The sequence below is a fragment of the Haliotis cracherodii genome, unplaced genomic scaffold (genome assembly GCF_022045235.1).
Source record: "Haliotis cracherodii isolate W230 unplaced genomic scaffold, xgHalCrac1.p SCAF_4, whole genome shotgun sequence".
Classification (NCBI taxonomy): domain Eukaryota; kingdom Metazoa; phylum Mollusca; class Gastropoda; order Lepetellida; family Haliotidae; genus Haliotis; species Haliotis cracherodii.
Genome location: NW_027266297.1, coordinates 2,122,595 through 2,139,933, shown reverse-complemented (window position 1 = coordinate 2,139,933; position 17,339 = coordinate 2,122,595). Strand labels below are relative to the sequence as shown.

The 17,339-nt window shown below is 39.5% G+C and overlaps 2 protein-coding genes across 2 annotated transcripts in view; one reads left to right on the top strand and one right to left on the bottom strand.

Annotated features, from left to right (window-relative positions):
• Positions 1 to 10,075, bottom strand: part of LOC139478843 (uncharacterized) — a 36,784-nt gene extending 26,709 nt beyond the window's left edge. Inside the window, exon 1 of the mRNA XM_071261508.1 lies at positions 9,958 to 10,075. Coding sequence (XP_071117609.1) covers positions 9,958 to 10,018 — 61 coding nt within the window. The 5' untranslated portion in view covers positions 10,019 to 10,075. The remainder of the gene's footprint in view (positions 1 to 9,957) is intronic.
• LOC139478830 (receptor-type tyrosine-protein phosphatase kappa-like) overlaps positions 1 to 17,339 on the top strand; it is a 201,296-nt gene that overhangs the window by 105,892 nt on the left and 78,065 nt on the right. The window lies entirely within an intron of this gene.

Here is a 17,339-nt window from a genome sequence, read left to right as displayed (position 1 = left end):
AACTCTCATATATTATTTTGATGAATGAGAACCTTTCCTTGTGTGAACGTGGCTTCATTGTTGACCCTATGATAAACATGTTAGTGAATAGACTATGCTACCTTACTAATGGAGACATTTCAAAACATAATTTTGCCATGAACTAGTATACTTCAGACTGAAAGAGTTTTCTGAAGTTCGGAAATGTGGTATTTTCATTGCAGTGAACATAACATTTGATATTTCACTGCAGTGAACATAACACTTTGACGTATCTATTGACATTCAGGAGTTACCTCCCCTTAAATTGATTCTATCGTAGGTGTCTAGCCCGTACACAAACTGACTTCCTATTTACATTAGTTCTACATAGACATTGCAAAATATACACAGATGGTCATTTACTGAGTTAATATCGCTTCTTGCCGTTAATCCCTTGAATCTGTATAAATTGTATTTTTTTTCATTTAACACTTGCCAGTCAAAACAGTTTGTTTTGCAAAACGCGATTTTTATTAGTTGGTCAGTGTGTATTCTTTCTATTCCAAAACAGTATTTAATATTTAAAAGATATCTTTTGTTAAAGTTGATTTTGTATATAATCATATCCACTTAATTGGCATTAACATTTTTTTGCTATTTTTGTTTATAATTTTTAAAGATACAAGTCGCAAATGCAAGAGGTGGTGAAACGTCCCTGAGTGTTAGGTTGGGAAAATTAACGTTTCAAGGTTTACATTTGCAATAAAATAATTCAATTTTCCTGTAGAAAACAACACAGATAGTATGTAGTACTGATCTCGTGCCATTCGTAAAAACTTATAAATTAGTATATCCTTTCCCTCATCCCTCGTTATCACTAAAGCCTCTGGCTCAGAAAGTATCAATATATTCGTTACACGGTCAGTAAACAGGGTGTACAGGCTGCCCGGCGTACTGACGACTATCTGCTAACAGTCATCATGGCCTTTCAAAACATAGTAACTTTACAGTGTGGCATAAACAATTGACGTCTCCTACTTCACAACGACTGCAACCATTATGGCTCATCGGTCATAAGTCCGATTTGACCCAAAACATTTCAATACTTATAAAATATAAAACGTCAATGCAAGGGACTAACCATTCTCGATAATCCAACGAAATTCCATTTTTGGCGTAAAGGGCAAACTAGATATGGAAATTGTATGAATTGACCCCGGAAAACCTGAGTCCACTGTACGATTTCGACCATATCATCAGGTATCATTGTGAATCACTGTCAAGGTCGTCATAAGTATAGAACATGCAAAAAACAGATATTCCTTCCCTGCCCACTTGAAGGAGCATTATCCAGACCAGGATAACTTGAGTTCCCTTTTCATGTGTTAGGGTGACAACGCAGTCACATGTCAAATTATCTGTCTCTGTGAAAACAGATGTACAGCCCAATTTCGAAATTTGTTTACAACCTTATGGCATTATCATCACAATCTTTAAGAATTCTCTAATAATCCCCAGTGACTGATCCCTAATGACTCGTCAGTGAATAGAACTTGTCCCCACTGCATGGCCGCCCAGCTAAGACGCTGTCGGCACCACTGTAGACGTGCTTGACGGTGGTTTCCTGTCACAATGGGACGTCTGGCGGGTCTTCTGGCGACAATCCCTTCTCATCTTAGGCGGCGACATAAGGTTTGTAAAGATACTCGTTGCAGACCAGGGATGCGTCTTGCAGTCACTGCTGTTGGCTGGAATCGATTTCGTAGGTGTGTTGTTCGAATCCAGTTGTCTTGATGAGTATTGGTTACGCGTGGCCTGCCACTCCGAGGATGGTCTCTGACTGCATTCGTCTGTTGCCAACGTTGTTATAAACACCAAATAATGTTTCTGTGGATGTTAAATTGTCTTGCAACATCACGTTGACTCGATCCTGCTTCAAGCATACCAATGGCTCGAAGACGCTCATTTTCGGACAGGGGTGGCATTTCGTAATGTTAAAATATTGCGTAATTTTGTTGTTTTTCAGAGTGGTTGTTGTCAGCACGATGCTAAACAATACATATGAAATCCCGTTAACGCACATGTTTTTATATGCATTCTTGGGTAGTGAAATGCATGGGGCTTGCATAAAAGTAACTTTTGCATGCTTTCCTGTAGCAGTTGCGTTTTTTTGTGACTTGACTCCATACATGTACTACAATATTGAAAACCAAACTTACTTGTTTGAAAAATGCACTAAAATATTGGTGTCACAGGAACTTTTGTTGTTGGGTATATAATCAAAGAAGGAAGTTATTTAAACCCACACAAAGTATTTGAGACAAGTGGAATTAATACAATGTTGATGCTCAAAACCTCAAAGGATTTGCGTGCCTATTGACAATCTCAGAATAAACAGGTTCAATTCTGTCAAAACATTTGATTTTGCAAATTGGACACCACCATCCAACATGATAAACTTAAGCAAAAACCACAATCCCTCATCCATGGGGCTTTTGTAACAAATCGTGGTGACCCTCGATACAGTTAAATATCTATCTTCAGAGGTTCAGGTCAATTTGGCAAAAATAAAAGCAAATGACATCTGAAGATTACTGAGAAAGCAATATGTGAAAAGCTGGACTACCTCACTGATAGCATTTACATAAGATGTGGAGGGAAGACACTGAGGCAAGAAGTACGATTGTGCTCCCCGTGCTGCTGATCTGTTTCTGTATGAATATGAATCTGAATTTCTGCTCGGATTAAACTTAAGTTTCAGTTATATCGATTATCTAATATCGTTCAATAGCCAATTCTCTTCCACGGGATAGCACACCTTTTTGCGAACACCTGGTATTATCACAGTTTGATTGTGATTCATCATCACACGCTCATGATATATTCTGAATCATACTATAAGGTCTGCTTTTGGTCGATATTTCTGATGCATAAGGAAAGGGTTCTACTACAGTATCATTCAAATAAAGCATCATTCTCAAATGTAGCATGCGTTTATGTTGAATCTACTGAAGCGGCTGATTATGAAATGTTTACTTAACTTTCTTTGCAATGATGTCGACAAGGATTTATGAGAAACTCACCGAAGTGCCCAACACAAGCATTTTGTATAGGTCACCGCTCCTCTCAACCGTGAAACCTCACCACCCTGATACCATACACCAGGAACACTATTACTCTGTTCATGGCATTCACTGATGTACGGTAATGTATATATAACTGCCGGGAGGTCTCAAGTGGTTCACCGTAGAGAATGACTTGTTTTAGCGTACTCCCGTTTGAGTATCGTCGGGTTACATGAAGAAGTGTGATTTATTTGCTTAACAAATATTAATGCAAGGTGAAGTAGAATCCGACAAACGTTAAACGTTAAGCTCACTGCACATCTACTGAGCGTGTTTATACATTTTCAGGAATGTAACTCAAGAAGCCACACAGCTTCGGCTGTGATCAATATATGGGTACAATGTACAGGTAGGACAGTTGTGTAGCGTGTTAACAGGTCTTCTCCCTACATTACGCTACTAGGCATGTACGTGACTCACGGATTGAGGGTGACATCACGACAGTGGTAGCAGGGTAGCTGCTGTCTGGGTCACGCTCATGTGCGGTCAGCCATGACGACGTACCAGGGAGGACTATTGATTACACCATTTATATTTCGCCTAATGCCTATAAATGGTGTCTGGCGGGGTGTTGCATTGTTCATGTCAGAGTATTACCGGGGTCGCCTATACATGAATCACTTGCAAAACTTGTTTCATGTGGGACATGTATGTGATATCCTTCAGTGATGTACACAGGCCACGAGTCTATGGGGATATTTCCTTATTATAGACTAAGATATGCATGACTACTTTACATTTCATTAGTAAGTAGCCCGAGTCTTGCGTACTTGTCACACAATTCACCCTGGAATAATGCATCAGTACTATGGTTAACTGCACTGTGAACTGTATGTTTCTTTCTCGACATGTAAGCGCAACTTGTCATTTTTCGCAGCTGAGTTTTAATGAAAGTCATAAAATCATGCCTCTTTTCTGCAACCAGGTGACATATCCGACCCGGGACATTTTAGTTCATGGCCTGTGGGTTAAATCGTTGTGTTTATTGTTCTTTGAATATTTCCTGTAACTGGGTAAAAGAGTCCTCACACAACGCATTTTTCTTCTTTGCAGATTCTCAATTAGTATGAAAAAAAGCTTCTCGAAGAAAAGCCTAAGTCTCTTAGTGGTACTGTTTACTGAAATATGTCTAAGTAGCTGCATGAAAATGATGAAACACAGCCTTTAATGTTTTATGCAGAAAAAAAATGTTTTATTAAATTAAAACCTCAGTGGTGTAACCTTGCATTATTTGTTGTAGAAGAGTGGAATATATCCATATGTCTGATGGCCCACAAGTTAATGTTGCAACGAAATCATTATTCCGCTGTCGTATTACTGGAATATTGCTAAAAGTGGCGTAAAACTTCACTCACTGACTCACTGACTCACTCACTGACTGAGTGATTCATTCACTGACTCACTGACTCATTGACTCACTGATTCACTCACTTACTCACTCAGATCAATCTAACATTGCAGGATAGAGAGATGGGCAATCATTGTTGTCAAGAAGTGCAAGGAAGCTCCGGGTACGACAGGTTAATTTTAACTGATATGACAAACAGCAGATAACAATTCATAAGAGTGAGTGAGTTAAGGTTTATATTCATATCGGTAATATTTCAGCCATATCGTCACTAACAATTATCAGAAGAGACTCACATCCAGTCACGTCAGGAGAATGAGATGTCAATGAGTAACAATGTAGAAGTACTTCTTGGTGGGAGCTGTTGAACACTGACCAGACTTAAGTGTGCTCTGGTGCAGGCCGCCATGTTGAAAATTATCCAACTTCTGCATGCGACACAAGGCTAGGTCATATACCAATATTTTAGGCATCATGTCATGTGTACACTGCATCACTTACACATAGACACAACGTATATCATAGACCTATATTTTTTATGATAATTTAGCTAATGGTATATGTTCATCGTGCAATACAACATAGCCCTGTGTTGATTATATGCCTTTAGATACATTTGCAGATTGCATTTTATCATACGACCACGTGTTGGTCACGTTTGTGTAACCAAAACCCTCATGTATAAACAGTCGTACGTGTATATCGTGTTACATGACATACACCAGGTAGACTGTTCATCACAGCGCGTCCCTCCTGTGTCTCCCGTGTATTCGTGTATGTATCGCAGTATACCTCCACATTGTTACTTTCCGGTGGCTCATCAAACGCGACTAATTGGCTTCTGCTCAAAGTCTTCTTATTGTTGGCCTTGTCGAGCCGTCGATCAGCCCATGCGACGTGGAATCATTTAGCTGATGGCCCCCTTATCCAATGGGTCATTGTCATTGGGGTCAATGATACAAGTAAACCGAGACAGTATACTCCTACAAACATACTGAATACAACAGTGCTACTCGAGCTGTATGTACCTCGAGATTACACAGACACCTGGGTGGTTGGGTCGCGGGCCATGAGGCGAAAGTGAACATTCCACTCTGTTGACATTACTTTCAATCTAATGATATCACTTCAGGTCTAATGAAATCATTTCGAGACTAATGACATTACTCACACTCTAATGACATCACTTTTTGGCCATCTAAGAGGCGATACACTGCGTCGGGTATCTATGTTCAACCGTGGCATGAAATCCAGGCTAGAACACACACGCACGCACGCACGCACGCACGCACGCACGCACGCACGCACGCACGCACGCACGCACGCACGCACGCACGCACGCACGCACGCACGCACGCACGCACGCACGCACGCACGCACGCACACACACACACACACACACACAAATAATATTAGTGTAATAATCTGAAAAACATATTTTACCACACCTCACTTATTGGTGCCAGATCCAACAAGCATGGGCGCACAGATAAACAGAACTATTTACATATGTTGTGAACTTATGACCCTGAGAATGAACTTGGCCTACATACCTTAATATGCTACAATGGACACGTATAGTGTCCAAGCATCACATGCCTTTAAAGTAGGCCGAATCCTAACTGTAATTTAAACGCACGTTAGCTCTCAGTTAGGGATGTACTGAAGCCTTTACATGCATGTATGCAAAATAACTTAAATATAATTTACATTCGTCCCATTCCTTGTGTTCCACGTAAATCATGCTGGTATGCACACGATTAAAATGTGTCCTCTTCAATGATATGTGAGAGGGTAACATAAGTTAGATAGTTAACCTGTTGATTCTCCATTGATTCAATTACTCGGCACTTGCTACATAGATCTTACGTTGTTAAATGTTTTAAAGAATCTAGTAACAAGTGACCTAAGAAAACGTGATCAATAATTATTATTATCGTATTTTACTGGATATTATATTGCTAAGATGGCCACAAAAGTTGATGCCGGTAGGATCCTTGAATTTTTATTTACAGCTCTCCATATATGCGAGACTAAAACTTTATTAGAAATATATGTCAGTCGTTCACAAACAGTACCAATGTTATTCAATGTATGCTCACCGACTGTTGTTCTTGTTGATTACACCCACTACACAAAAGAACAAGTGGATGGATTAGAAACTGTCCCTTTATGATAACGTGCACCCTGATAGAGAAATGTCAATCTCTGTGAAACACTAACGTGCAGGCTCACATCACAAATACTATTGTTTCAAACGTGACAGCAGTAGGGTGTATTCCAAGCATACTTCCAAAACATTTTAACCTGCAACCAACTTGTGTTTTGACTTGTGATATGAACATACTTTGTTAACAAAAGTTGAAAGAAAGAGAACACTTACAATCTACTATCGTAATAAGTACCAAGTATGAAAACAAGGACACGTGATGGCAACAACCATTCTTTGCAAGAACGTTTATGTCAGTAAAACATACCGACAAAACATATACTGGCGTTTACAAACCTGCGAAGGGTGTTACTCCTGATTTTAATTCTCTCAGTGAAGGTCGATTACTCACTGTTAGTCATTATTTATTTCAATCTAATTGATTCTTCCTATCATTCAGTGATTTACTTGATTCCATTCATTGTTTATGTATGCGCCTGCAATGCGCGGAGTGTCGAGGCGCTATTGGCGTGCAGTTCAAAATACGTTTAATGTATCACAGTCTGTGATTAGCTAACTATGGAACAGGTACAATAAACCCAAAACGTTGATGATCGACCCCATTCAGGGCTACCCAGGACAACGACAAGAGTACGGAATCTATTGAACCAGGCTTCACGAAAACAAGCTCAAACGTGAATAAAATTGCTTCCAACTTTTATCAGGCAACTTGAGTACCTGATACGGGTCAGACGATAAGAAACCGTCTTCATGCAGCTCATCTTCATGTTCGACGGCCACGTGATGTGCAACAACTTACAGATCTTCATATTACCGACATACGTCAATGGCTTACATAACGCCAAAATCTTCGCTGGTCACGTGTCATGTTTTCAGATGAGTCCTGAGTAGTTGAAGGCTTGGTCGTGTCTGGCGACGTCTAAATGAACGTCAAGCCAATGTTAATCTGAGACCTCATGACAGGTTTGGCTGTTGATCGGATACAGTGGGGACAGTCATCACTTTAACTGAGCGAACATAACTCCAAAATTGTTTCAAGGAATGGTCAATGGACAGTACTATCGGGACAACATACTGACACCCTTTGTTGTCCCGTTTGCAAGGCATGCGGGTCAACGTTTCGTCTTTCAGAACGACAACTCCCGTACACATGTTGTACGTCCATACTCACCTCAAGCAGCACAGACATCAAAAGCCAGACGCCGCATGACTCCCTCAAATCGCTATTGGGAGACGCATCCGCAGTATGCCTCGTCGGGCATGAATTTTTGACAATTCATGCATTGGCATTATGCACTACTGATCCATAAACGTCAGCTTTGAAAAATTCCGTCCTTCAAAATCGTTGGCGGTCATAACACCTGCTGTCTTACTTCAGTTTCCGTTTGTATTGTGTTCCCAGCTAGTTCATTATTATCTTACAATTATTTCAAGAAACTATTATCACTTATGTTTTGGTAATTGTTTAGGTATTTCTGAATATCCCCTACTTTTTTAAAGAGTATTTCTATTACCACAAAACTGTGTGGAAACCTTGAGATACTGTATTTAGAAATGCATAGGATATTACGTCCTATTATCAGAATCTGATACCAATCTATTTTCTGTCACACTAATAGCTAGAGCTAACCGACACCCCTGTTGGACAAACAGGAAGTAAATAGGCAAGTCTTACAATGCTAAACAATACACTCACTGATCCTATTCTGAGTGAGCAATACTTGCACAAACAATGTATCCCCTTTATGTATTCACAAATAATACCTTATATCGCTGTCGTTTATTTGGTATAATTCTCTCCCTCCTACGCTGAAATCCCAAACCAACTCTCTAGTCTTTCATAGACGGCCCATTGCTACTACCAGTGACATTCATAAAGACTCATACAGATCACATCTGATTGACAGGATCATTGGGTTGGGATGATGGGATATCCGAGGTATTGATGATATGACCCTGGAGTAAAGATGATATGACCCTGGAATATAGATAATAGGATCCTTGGGTAGGAATAATGGGACCCTGGGATTCCCTAGAGTTGGGTTGAAAGGACTCCGACGTAGGGATTGTAGGATCCAAGGGTAGGCATGACGTCGATGTGACCACGGTCTAGAGATGACTTGACTGGACCCCCGGTATTGAAGTTTGTTTATTTGTTGTTTAACGCCGCACATATTATTGTGAACGTTGGAAACGAGACATGTATCAACCATGTCAGCGAGCCTGACCAACCGATCTTGCTACTCGCCTCTTATGACAAATTTGGGTTACTGAAGAGGAATATCAATCCGGATCTTTGTGGAGTCTTAGTACCTATGACAAGTAAAAGGATCTATATATAGGTGACCCCGGTCTACCATTTGAAGACGGGACGGGACGGGACTCAACCCAAAAAAGTACTAGAATCTGTACTTTACTAAGAAAGTGTTATCCCAAATATAACATTAGTTACATTTGACCACTTTCTAAATGGCATTGTGTATTCACGGAATGAAAACTGTATGTTGATCCTTCATGCGTTGGTGCAAATATACAAGATGTGGTCTGTTTATACATTGTTTTGGATGTCCAGATAATACAGACATACATTAACTGACATTGCTCCCTTCTATGGTAGATGACTACAGTGACACTCGAGCAGTTTATCTGTTTACATCGGGTCGGGCCCTTCAATATATATTCACACGAGACACATTATGCGTAAATCTTCGAAGGTGGTAAATTTGTACAACGCAAGGATGCATCTTTACCGCTGTCAAGTTTGACGTTTGTCGATGTCTACGATTCATAACAACGGTTGCTATGTGTCTTATTTCCATGTGTATCTTGCTCTTTTGGTCTCACTCCAACATAAACAAAGGCTTTGGGCGCAGCCAACATTCCGAACAACAGTGAGTTGTAAACGAAGAGGACAATATATTAGTTATTGTTATTTTTACCATCTTTTCTTAGCTGCTTACACCTATTTGATTTTGAACGGATCGAATACAACACGTATCTGAATTAAATATTTCAGCCATGCCCTTTCCAAATGTAACACGGTAGGTAGGACTAATCAGCGGGTAAGACAATGTACTGAGAAAACTTCTTCACAATATCATCTGTACGGTGGGCTGGCATATAAACACGTCAGAGTTTTCAACACGGTTGTTATTGCATCTTCAAGTGGTAGACCGGGGTCACCTATATATAGATCAGTTGTAACACCTGTTTCGTTATACGCATATTCCATACCAACATAGTGCAGTACTTGCTAACGAATGAGCCTCAGTGTACATTAACAGTACATGATGTACACATACTTAGGGAATGCATAAATATATCCTCGTGATAAACCAATCGGTTCTACTCACCCGATGTCAGCTGTATCCATCCCACTAGCACCACCACACCGAGTACCCCGACACCCGCCATGTTGAGCAACGAGGAAGTGAAATACCCGGCCAAACTGTGTTTAACATTTCGCTCACTGCACATCAACTGTTTGGTGTATATATAAATGCAATATAACTCCACTGTGTATTCATCTTTTGAATTTATGTCGATTTTTATTCACAACAATCCTGGGTTTATACAGATGAGGTTAATTGACATTTCGAGTGAAACAATAATATCATTTAACGCAATATATACCATGAACAGCTAGGACACGGACATTATTATTTACATTACTCGTTACAGAATTACGGAAGTGTAGTATGGCCACAGTACAGTGATTTTGTTTTTGTCTAAGTGTCTCCTACGTAGGGCTAATTATATATTCAACGTAGGGCTTACTATCTTCTACATAGGACTCAGTATCGCCTACGTACGACTTAGTATCGCCTACGTAGGACTTAGTATCTCCTACATAGGACTAATTATCTCCTACGAAGGACTTAGTATCTCCTACGTAGGACTCTGTATCGCCTACGTAGGACTTAGTATCTCCTACGTAGGACACACTACCTCCTACGTAGGACTTACAATGTCCTACGTAGGACTTACTATCTCCCATGTAGGACTTACTTTCTCCTACGTAGGACTTAGTATGGCCTAAAATCACTATCTCCTACGTAGGACTTAATATTCCTATGTTGGACTTATTATGTCCTATGTAAGATAGTTAGTCCTACGTAGGAGATACTAAGTCCTACGTTGGTCAATAGTAAGTCCTATGTAGGAGATACTAAGTCCTACATAGGAGATAGTAAGTCGCATGTAGGTGATAGTGATTCTAGGCCACACTAAGTCATACGTAAGAGAAACTAAGTCCTTCGTAGGAGATAGTAAGTCCTACGTAGGAGATAGGAATTCCTACGTAGGAGATACTAGTCCTACGTAGGATATAGTAAATCGTATGTAAGATAGAGTAAGTTGTACGTAGATGATAGCAATTCCTACGTAGGAGATAGTTAGTCCTACATAGGAGATATTAAGTCCTACGTAGGAGATACTAAGTCATACGTTGGAGATAGTAAGTCCTACATAGGAGATAGTAAGTTGTATGTAGGAGATAGTGATTCTAGGCCATACTAAGTCCTACGTTAGAGATAGTAAGTCGTACGTAGGATATAGTAAGTCGTACGTAGATGATAGTAAGTCCTACGTAGGAGATAGTAAGTCCTACATAGGAGATACTAAGTCCTACGTAGGAGATAGTAAGTCCTACTTAGAAGATACTAGTCCTACGTAGGATATAGTAAACCGTATGTAGGATATAGTAAGTTGTACGTAGATGATAGTAATTCCTACGTAGGAGATAGTTAGTCCTACATAGGAGATATTAAGTCCTACGTAGGAGATACTAAGTCCTACGTTGGAGATAGTAAGTCCTATGTAGGAGATACTAAGCCCTACATAGGAGATAGTAAGTTGTATGTAGGAGATAGTGATTCTAGGCCATACTAAGTCCTACGTTAGAGATAGTAAGTCGTACGTAGGATATAGTAAGTCGTACGTAGATGATAGTAATTCCTACGTAGGAGATAGTAAGTCCGACGTAGGAGATACTGAGTCCTACGTAAGAAATACTAAGTCGTACGTAGGAGATAGTAAGTCCTACGTAGGAGATCGATTAGGTGCCTCACCCTGGCAGGTGTGGGTTCGAATCCCGGACGGGACTCAACCCAAAAAAGTACTAGAATCTGTACTTTACTAAGAAAGTGTTATCCCAAATATAACATTAGTTAGATACTGGTAATTGTTTGTAATTTCTTTCTATCGTGAGTGTATATTAGTTTGAAGTATCAAAATCAATCACTTTTTGTGATCAATGCTGTGGAACGAAGGCTCTACTTTTAATATTATACATATACATATTCTAGATTCCTCTGGAAGAACATATATTCATTTCGTGTCATATTTATATTCTTATAAGACCCTTACAGATGGGAAGTAGTGGTGGATTTTTGGAGGAGGATCTTTCAGTTGTCATGGTGACATGGAGTCAGGGAAGGTATTATTAATAATTGCACCTTACAGAGCACACCATCTTGTTCAACAAGATTGGAAACTAATCTTATGTTGATTTCAAATAAATCCGTATTACTTGAACTAAGATTTTAATTCTACTTGATATCTTTCATTCTTGTATCATTTACAGATGAAGTGTCTCCAGTACTGGCCAGAGCAGAGCTACCAAGGAGACAGAAACACAACTAGCAAACTACACAGTCACACAGTTCCCTGTTTGCAATAAAAAGGTAATATTTTCCCTAATAATGATGTTTTCTTGTGAAACAATTTATTCGAGGATATACACATATGTATTTGTTTGTGATAAAGGTTTTCGTTCAGAAATAATAGTAACAATTTACAACAAGTCATTCGACAATTCTGTGCCACAGCAGGAAGGCAATTGCAAGATACACCATGTTCACCACTTTCACCTCACAAGTTGGCCGTACCGTGGTGTACCCGAGACTTCCGCCTTGCTGGAGTGTATGTGGATGGTCAAGGCGACTGCAAGACACCAAACACATCCTGTCATAGTTCACTGCAGGTTGGAGTTTAATTGGGTTGGACATGAGCAGGTCTAGACGGATGGACACAGTTTTTCACTGATGTTTATCTATTATCTCTGAACAATTATTTTTTCTTGTGTTCATTCATTCTGTATGTAACGTTTCCCACACCATACCGTGCAATTTATTTTTCATGTTTTGAAAGACGGTATCTCACACATGTTGTATATGCAAACATGATTTTGACATACTTGGCGCGGATAGAATGTTTAAGATAAATTAGTATATTTACATGTTATATACTTCAGTTCTTTTCTAGTACTGGTATAAGGCGATCAGGTATGTACAACGGTATAGAGAGTCTCGTTGATCAGGCAGCGGCTGAGGGCTCTGTGGACGTCTTCAGTTTCGTCTCGAACATGCGAGGCCAAAGAGAGAACATGATACAGACTAAAATATAAAACCTGGTCTCCTGGCATGTTGTCATTGTCTCACACCAGGAGCAGTACCTGTTCCTGTACCAGGCGTGGCTGTGGCGGTGTCAGAGGGGGACACAACACTTGACTCTGCCGTCAGCAGACAGATAGATCTCAGTCATGTGTCTGCAGTTACCATGGGTAACAAATCTGTACAAGAACACCTTGAGGTAGGTGCACCATACAGTATGTAACCCTATGAAGGCTTTAAAGAGACGATAGTAAAAATGGCGTGATCGATGTATCTATGAAAAGGAAATTTTCTACAACACTTTTTGATAAAAATAGTTACATGTATTTATCATATGTACTTTAATTGCAGGCTTTGGAAAATGAATCTGAAAGTAAGTAATGTTCGTATTCTTCTCTGAAACTGCTGTTGTTTCAAACCTCACTGAAATTGCACTCACACCTAACAAACATGAGGACATCGGTACAACACAGTTGCAGTTGCACTGTAGTGAACTCACTATATTTTTTTCAGGAGGTCTTACGGGAGATCCAGGTACCACAGTGGCAGAAGGTGTTATACTTTATACAACGCTTGACATGAATTCCTTACAGTATGGATGAAATATGATTACCTTTAACTCACTGATATGATTCCCAGCTCAGTTGTCTTAACATTGCATATAGTGAAAAGTGACATGCTCTGTTTACGGTAGTTAACCCCCACATTACATTGGTGATACGAACCCATGTCAGTGTGTCTGTAGGTTTAATGGATGCCATATATTGTGAACATAAATACCAAGGAATGTATAACATCTTATTGCAGTCATACACATCAAGGAAGGGATTATTCGGTTCCTGAAATGCATAGAAGTTTGGTTTTGTCCAGAGTGATGACTTCACTGTTGCATAACAGGTTTAGCTGTTGAGTAGGTCGATAGCAAATTCTTACAATATGTCAGGAAGGTGATGCTGTACTTTCTGCCGGCGGTTTATCTAACTCTGAGCCGATAATGAATGCCTTAATGATACGTTATGTGAGCTATTCACTTAACTTGTTGGGTTGTTGATCTGACAACTACCTTATAATCTAGGCACCAAGGCGTCAAAGAGGCAATGGCCGACACATCATAGCACTTTTGCATTTCACTCAATTAACCGTTGACCAGTACCATTTGAAATGTAGCCTAATGGTACAAACATTCGGTTGTCACGCCGAAGCCATGGGTTCGATTCTCCACATTAGTACAATGTATGAAGCCCATTTCTGGTGTCCTCTGTTATCTATTCTGGTGTCCTCTGATATTGCTAGAATATTGCTAAAAGCGATGTAAAACTATATTCACTCCTTCACTGAGTTTTTGAAATATATTTTCCGTTTCCCGGTTTTTTAACAGGAACTGTGTTTCAGAGTGATGAAGTCACCCGGCCCGTTCAACAGTATCATTTGACCGGAACTACACGTGACCCAAGTGTCACTCTGTTGACAGCTTACTGACATGGATGAGTGACCCACAACGAGGCTCCTGCACATTGGTTTCAGAGTAAGAATATTTGTCCGCATCCGTCCATTTCATCACCTGAAGCCCAACTACCTACTGTTACCACAAAAGCATTGACAATATGCAGTTCTATATGATCATCGTGTAAAAATAAACTAATCTCCGAAGCTTTGCATGTTAATATTACCTGTTATCTATCATATATCTAATAGTAGATAGTAATTCAGAGGTTTCAGATAACCATATAACTCATTTGGACAACAATAGCGGAATAACACATTTCTTCCCCGTTAATTCTAAGCATGCTGTGGTTGAGGCATGTGTAACGTCATAAAACACTGATATCTGTAATGTCCTATTGCATGGTTCATGTGATGGAATACTGACACTTTACTGCAGCTCTGTCAGCGAGTCCCTATCTCTCACATTGTATTGGTACGTGGAAGTAAGTACTGACGCTTTGCGGCATCTCTTTGAATAAAGCGAAAAGACCGTTTCCATATCCAGTAGAAATATCTGCAGAAAGCTGACTCGATGTACGATTTCGATTATATCATGAACATGTGTTTATGAATCACTATCAAATAGGAATGATACCAGGTGTAAGCGAAAAGGTAAGCATATCCTGCCCCACTGGTGGCACCCGTCACAAACACATGCAAAGGCAAGTCAATTGTGCTGGCATCGGCATGTGTACATGTGATGGAATACTGACACTTTGCTGCAGCTCTGTGACATCTTGTATGTACATGTAAGCGGGTACTGTCATTTGACAGTTCTTTGAGCGAGCCGCGGTTCCCGGTCCTCTTGCTGAACATCGCCAGCAGACTGCAGGACGATGGCAGGGTTGACGTCATCACCACGTCTACGCTCAAGTCTCGGTGGGCCTCATTTCTTCCAGGTAGGCATGTTCACAACCTCATAGTTATCCCTCTTCGACAACATCCTAATTGTAGGCGCAGGTGACTGTAGACAGGTGAATTTTTAAGTACACTGTTGATTCAACATTTTATCATATTCATGATTAAACATGCATAAGCTTGATGGTGGTTTAAAATTAAACGATTTTTTTATTAGCGTTGAGAAACGTGCCTCCATGCTAATATGACCACGTATCGAGCTATTTCAGGTTTGTCAGCACAATGCCCGTGCTCACGGGTTTCATCAAAACACTGCATCACTTCGGGTTTTCCTCCCACTTCAAACTCACACGCCGTGATATAAACTGGAATACTATTCAAACTCATTTACTCACTCACCCTATCATGTTGGTTCCTTTCCAGGACGTTGTCCGCCTGTATATGGAGTTCGCTCAACACCGACTGAAATCTTTTAGACTTTATGCCAACGCGTAAAATAGTTGCTAACGTATAGCAGGACTCAATGGCAATATGGCAGACAGACAGTCAGACAAATGTATTCAGTAGTAAAGGCCACAACCACAAGACAATGATATGATTATTTTAATATCATGCATGGTATTTATTTTAAGGAAGTGTTTTCTCATTTCTCATTGAACAAGTCTTGGTTAAGTTTAGACCAATGATAAATATAACAAGTCTCTCTGTAGATTTCATAAGGTGTATACCATTTTCAGTTGTCATCTGTATTAAATGGATGTATATATTGCTTTCGTATAGTGTAGCGTTTACATATAATCACCCAAGGTATTCATCTTCTACAAACGTCTTTTTTTTCTTCAAACATACTGCTCAATATATTTTATCATTAGGAATATTATTGTATCTCAACATGTTATCCAAATTATTATATCTAAATTTTGATAAATGACACTTACTATACCGGGGTATATTTATTGGTTAGATATCATCCAGTAATAGTGATTTATTTATTGTCTAGGGGCGGACGGGGAGCCTAGTCATTAAAGCGTCTGCTCGTCATGCTGAAGGCCAGGGTGCGATTCCCGACATGGGTACAATGTTTAAATTTGTTCTCCACGAATGCGAGTCTTGGTATAATTTGTCAGAGAGCCTTTGCTGAAATTCGCATAAAAAACGTTTCAGCATCTCCTATCTTCTGCTGAATGCAGACTATACCATACCCTAGACGAAATGAAATATGTTTAATTGAAGTAATCAATGTGTATGTCTTCCAGCTTCATCAATAGATTTAAGCATAATATAAGCCTGTTATGGTAGTCCATTATTGTTGAGGTGAATATTTTTGGTCCACAGTGTTCTTTCTCTTGTCATGTCAATATATTGAAGACCATGGATCAAGAACCATGTAATTAGGAGTATTCGTATTAAGTCTTAGAAACGTTTCGCAGAATAAAGTTTGTGTCATATGAATTTCCTAAGATTCCAGCACCGTACCACAATATTGGAATTATCATTAAGTCATATATTTCTTAGTTGTCTTTATATGACATATATCCAAATTACTTTTGATAATTATCGATGTTGATGAGTGATTTCTTGACTTGAGGAATTAGACAGCTAAAGGTTTTACTCCATTATAAATTGGGGATGACACCACCCCTGTCCATTATTGTTAGTTGTTATGAGGTCCCCCTCTTCTAACATTTAGGTTTGATTTAAATTCACTTGTATTCCCGTAGAATCACAAACTGCTTCTAACACATTTACCTTCTCTTGAAATTGTAAAGCTGTATCAGCCATGTAAGATACATCCTCTGTATATCAAATATTAATTCATTTACACAGATGATAAATCATTTTGGTCTAAAGAAACCATCCCTGACGGTTTCCCAAGTCAGATGAACCGGTTGGAGTTTTGAGACATGCTGATATATCACAATAAATAGATACAAGAAATTTTAGGATTTGCCTTTAAGACCTAATCTTCGAAATCTTTTCCATACAACTTCATGATTAAC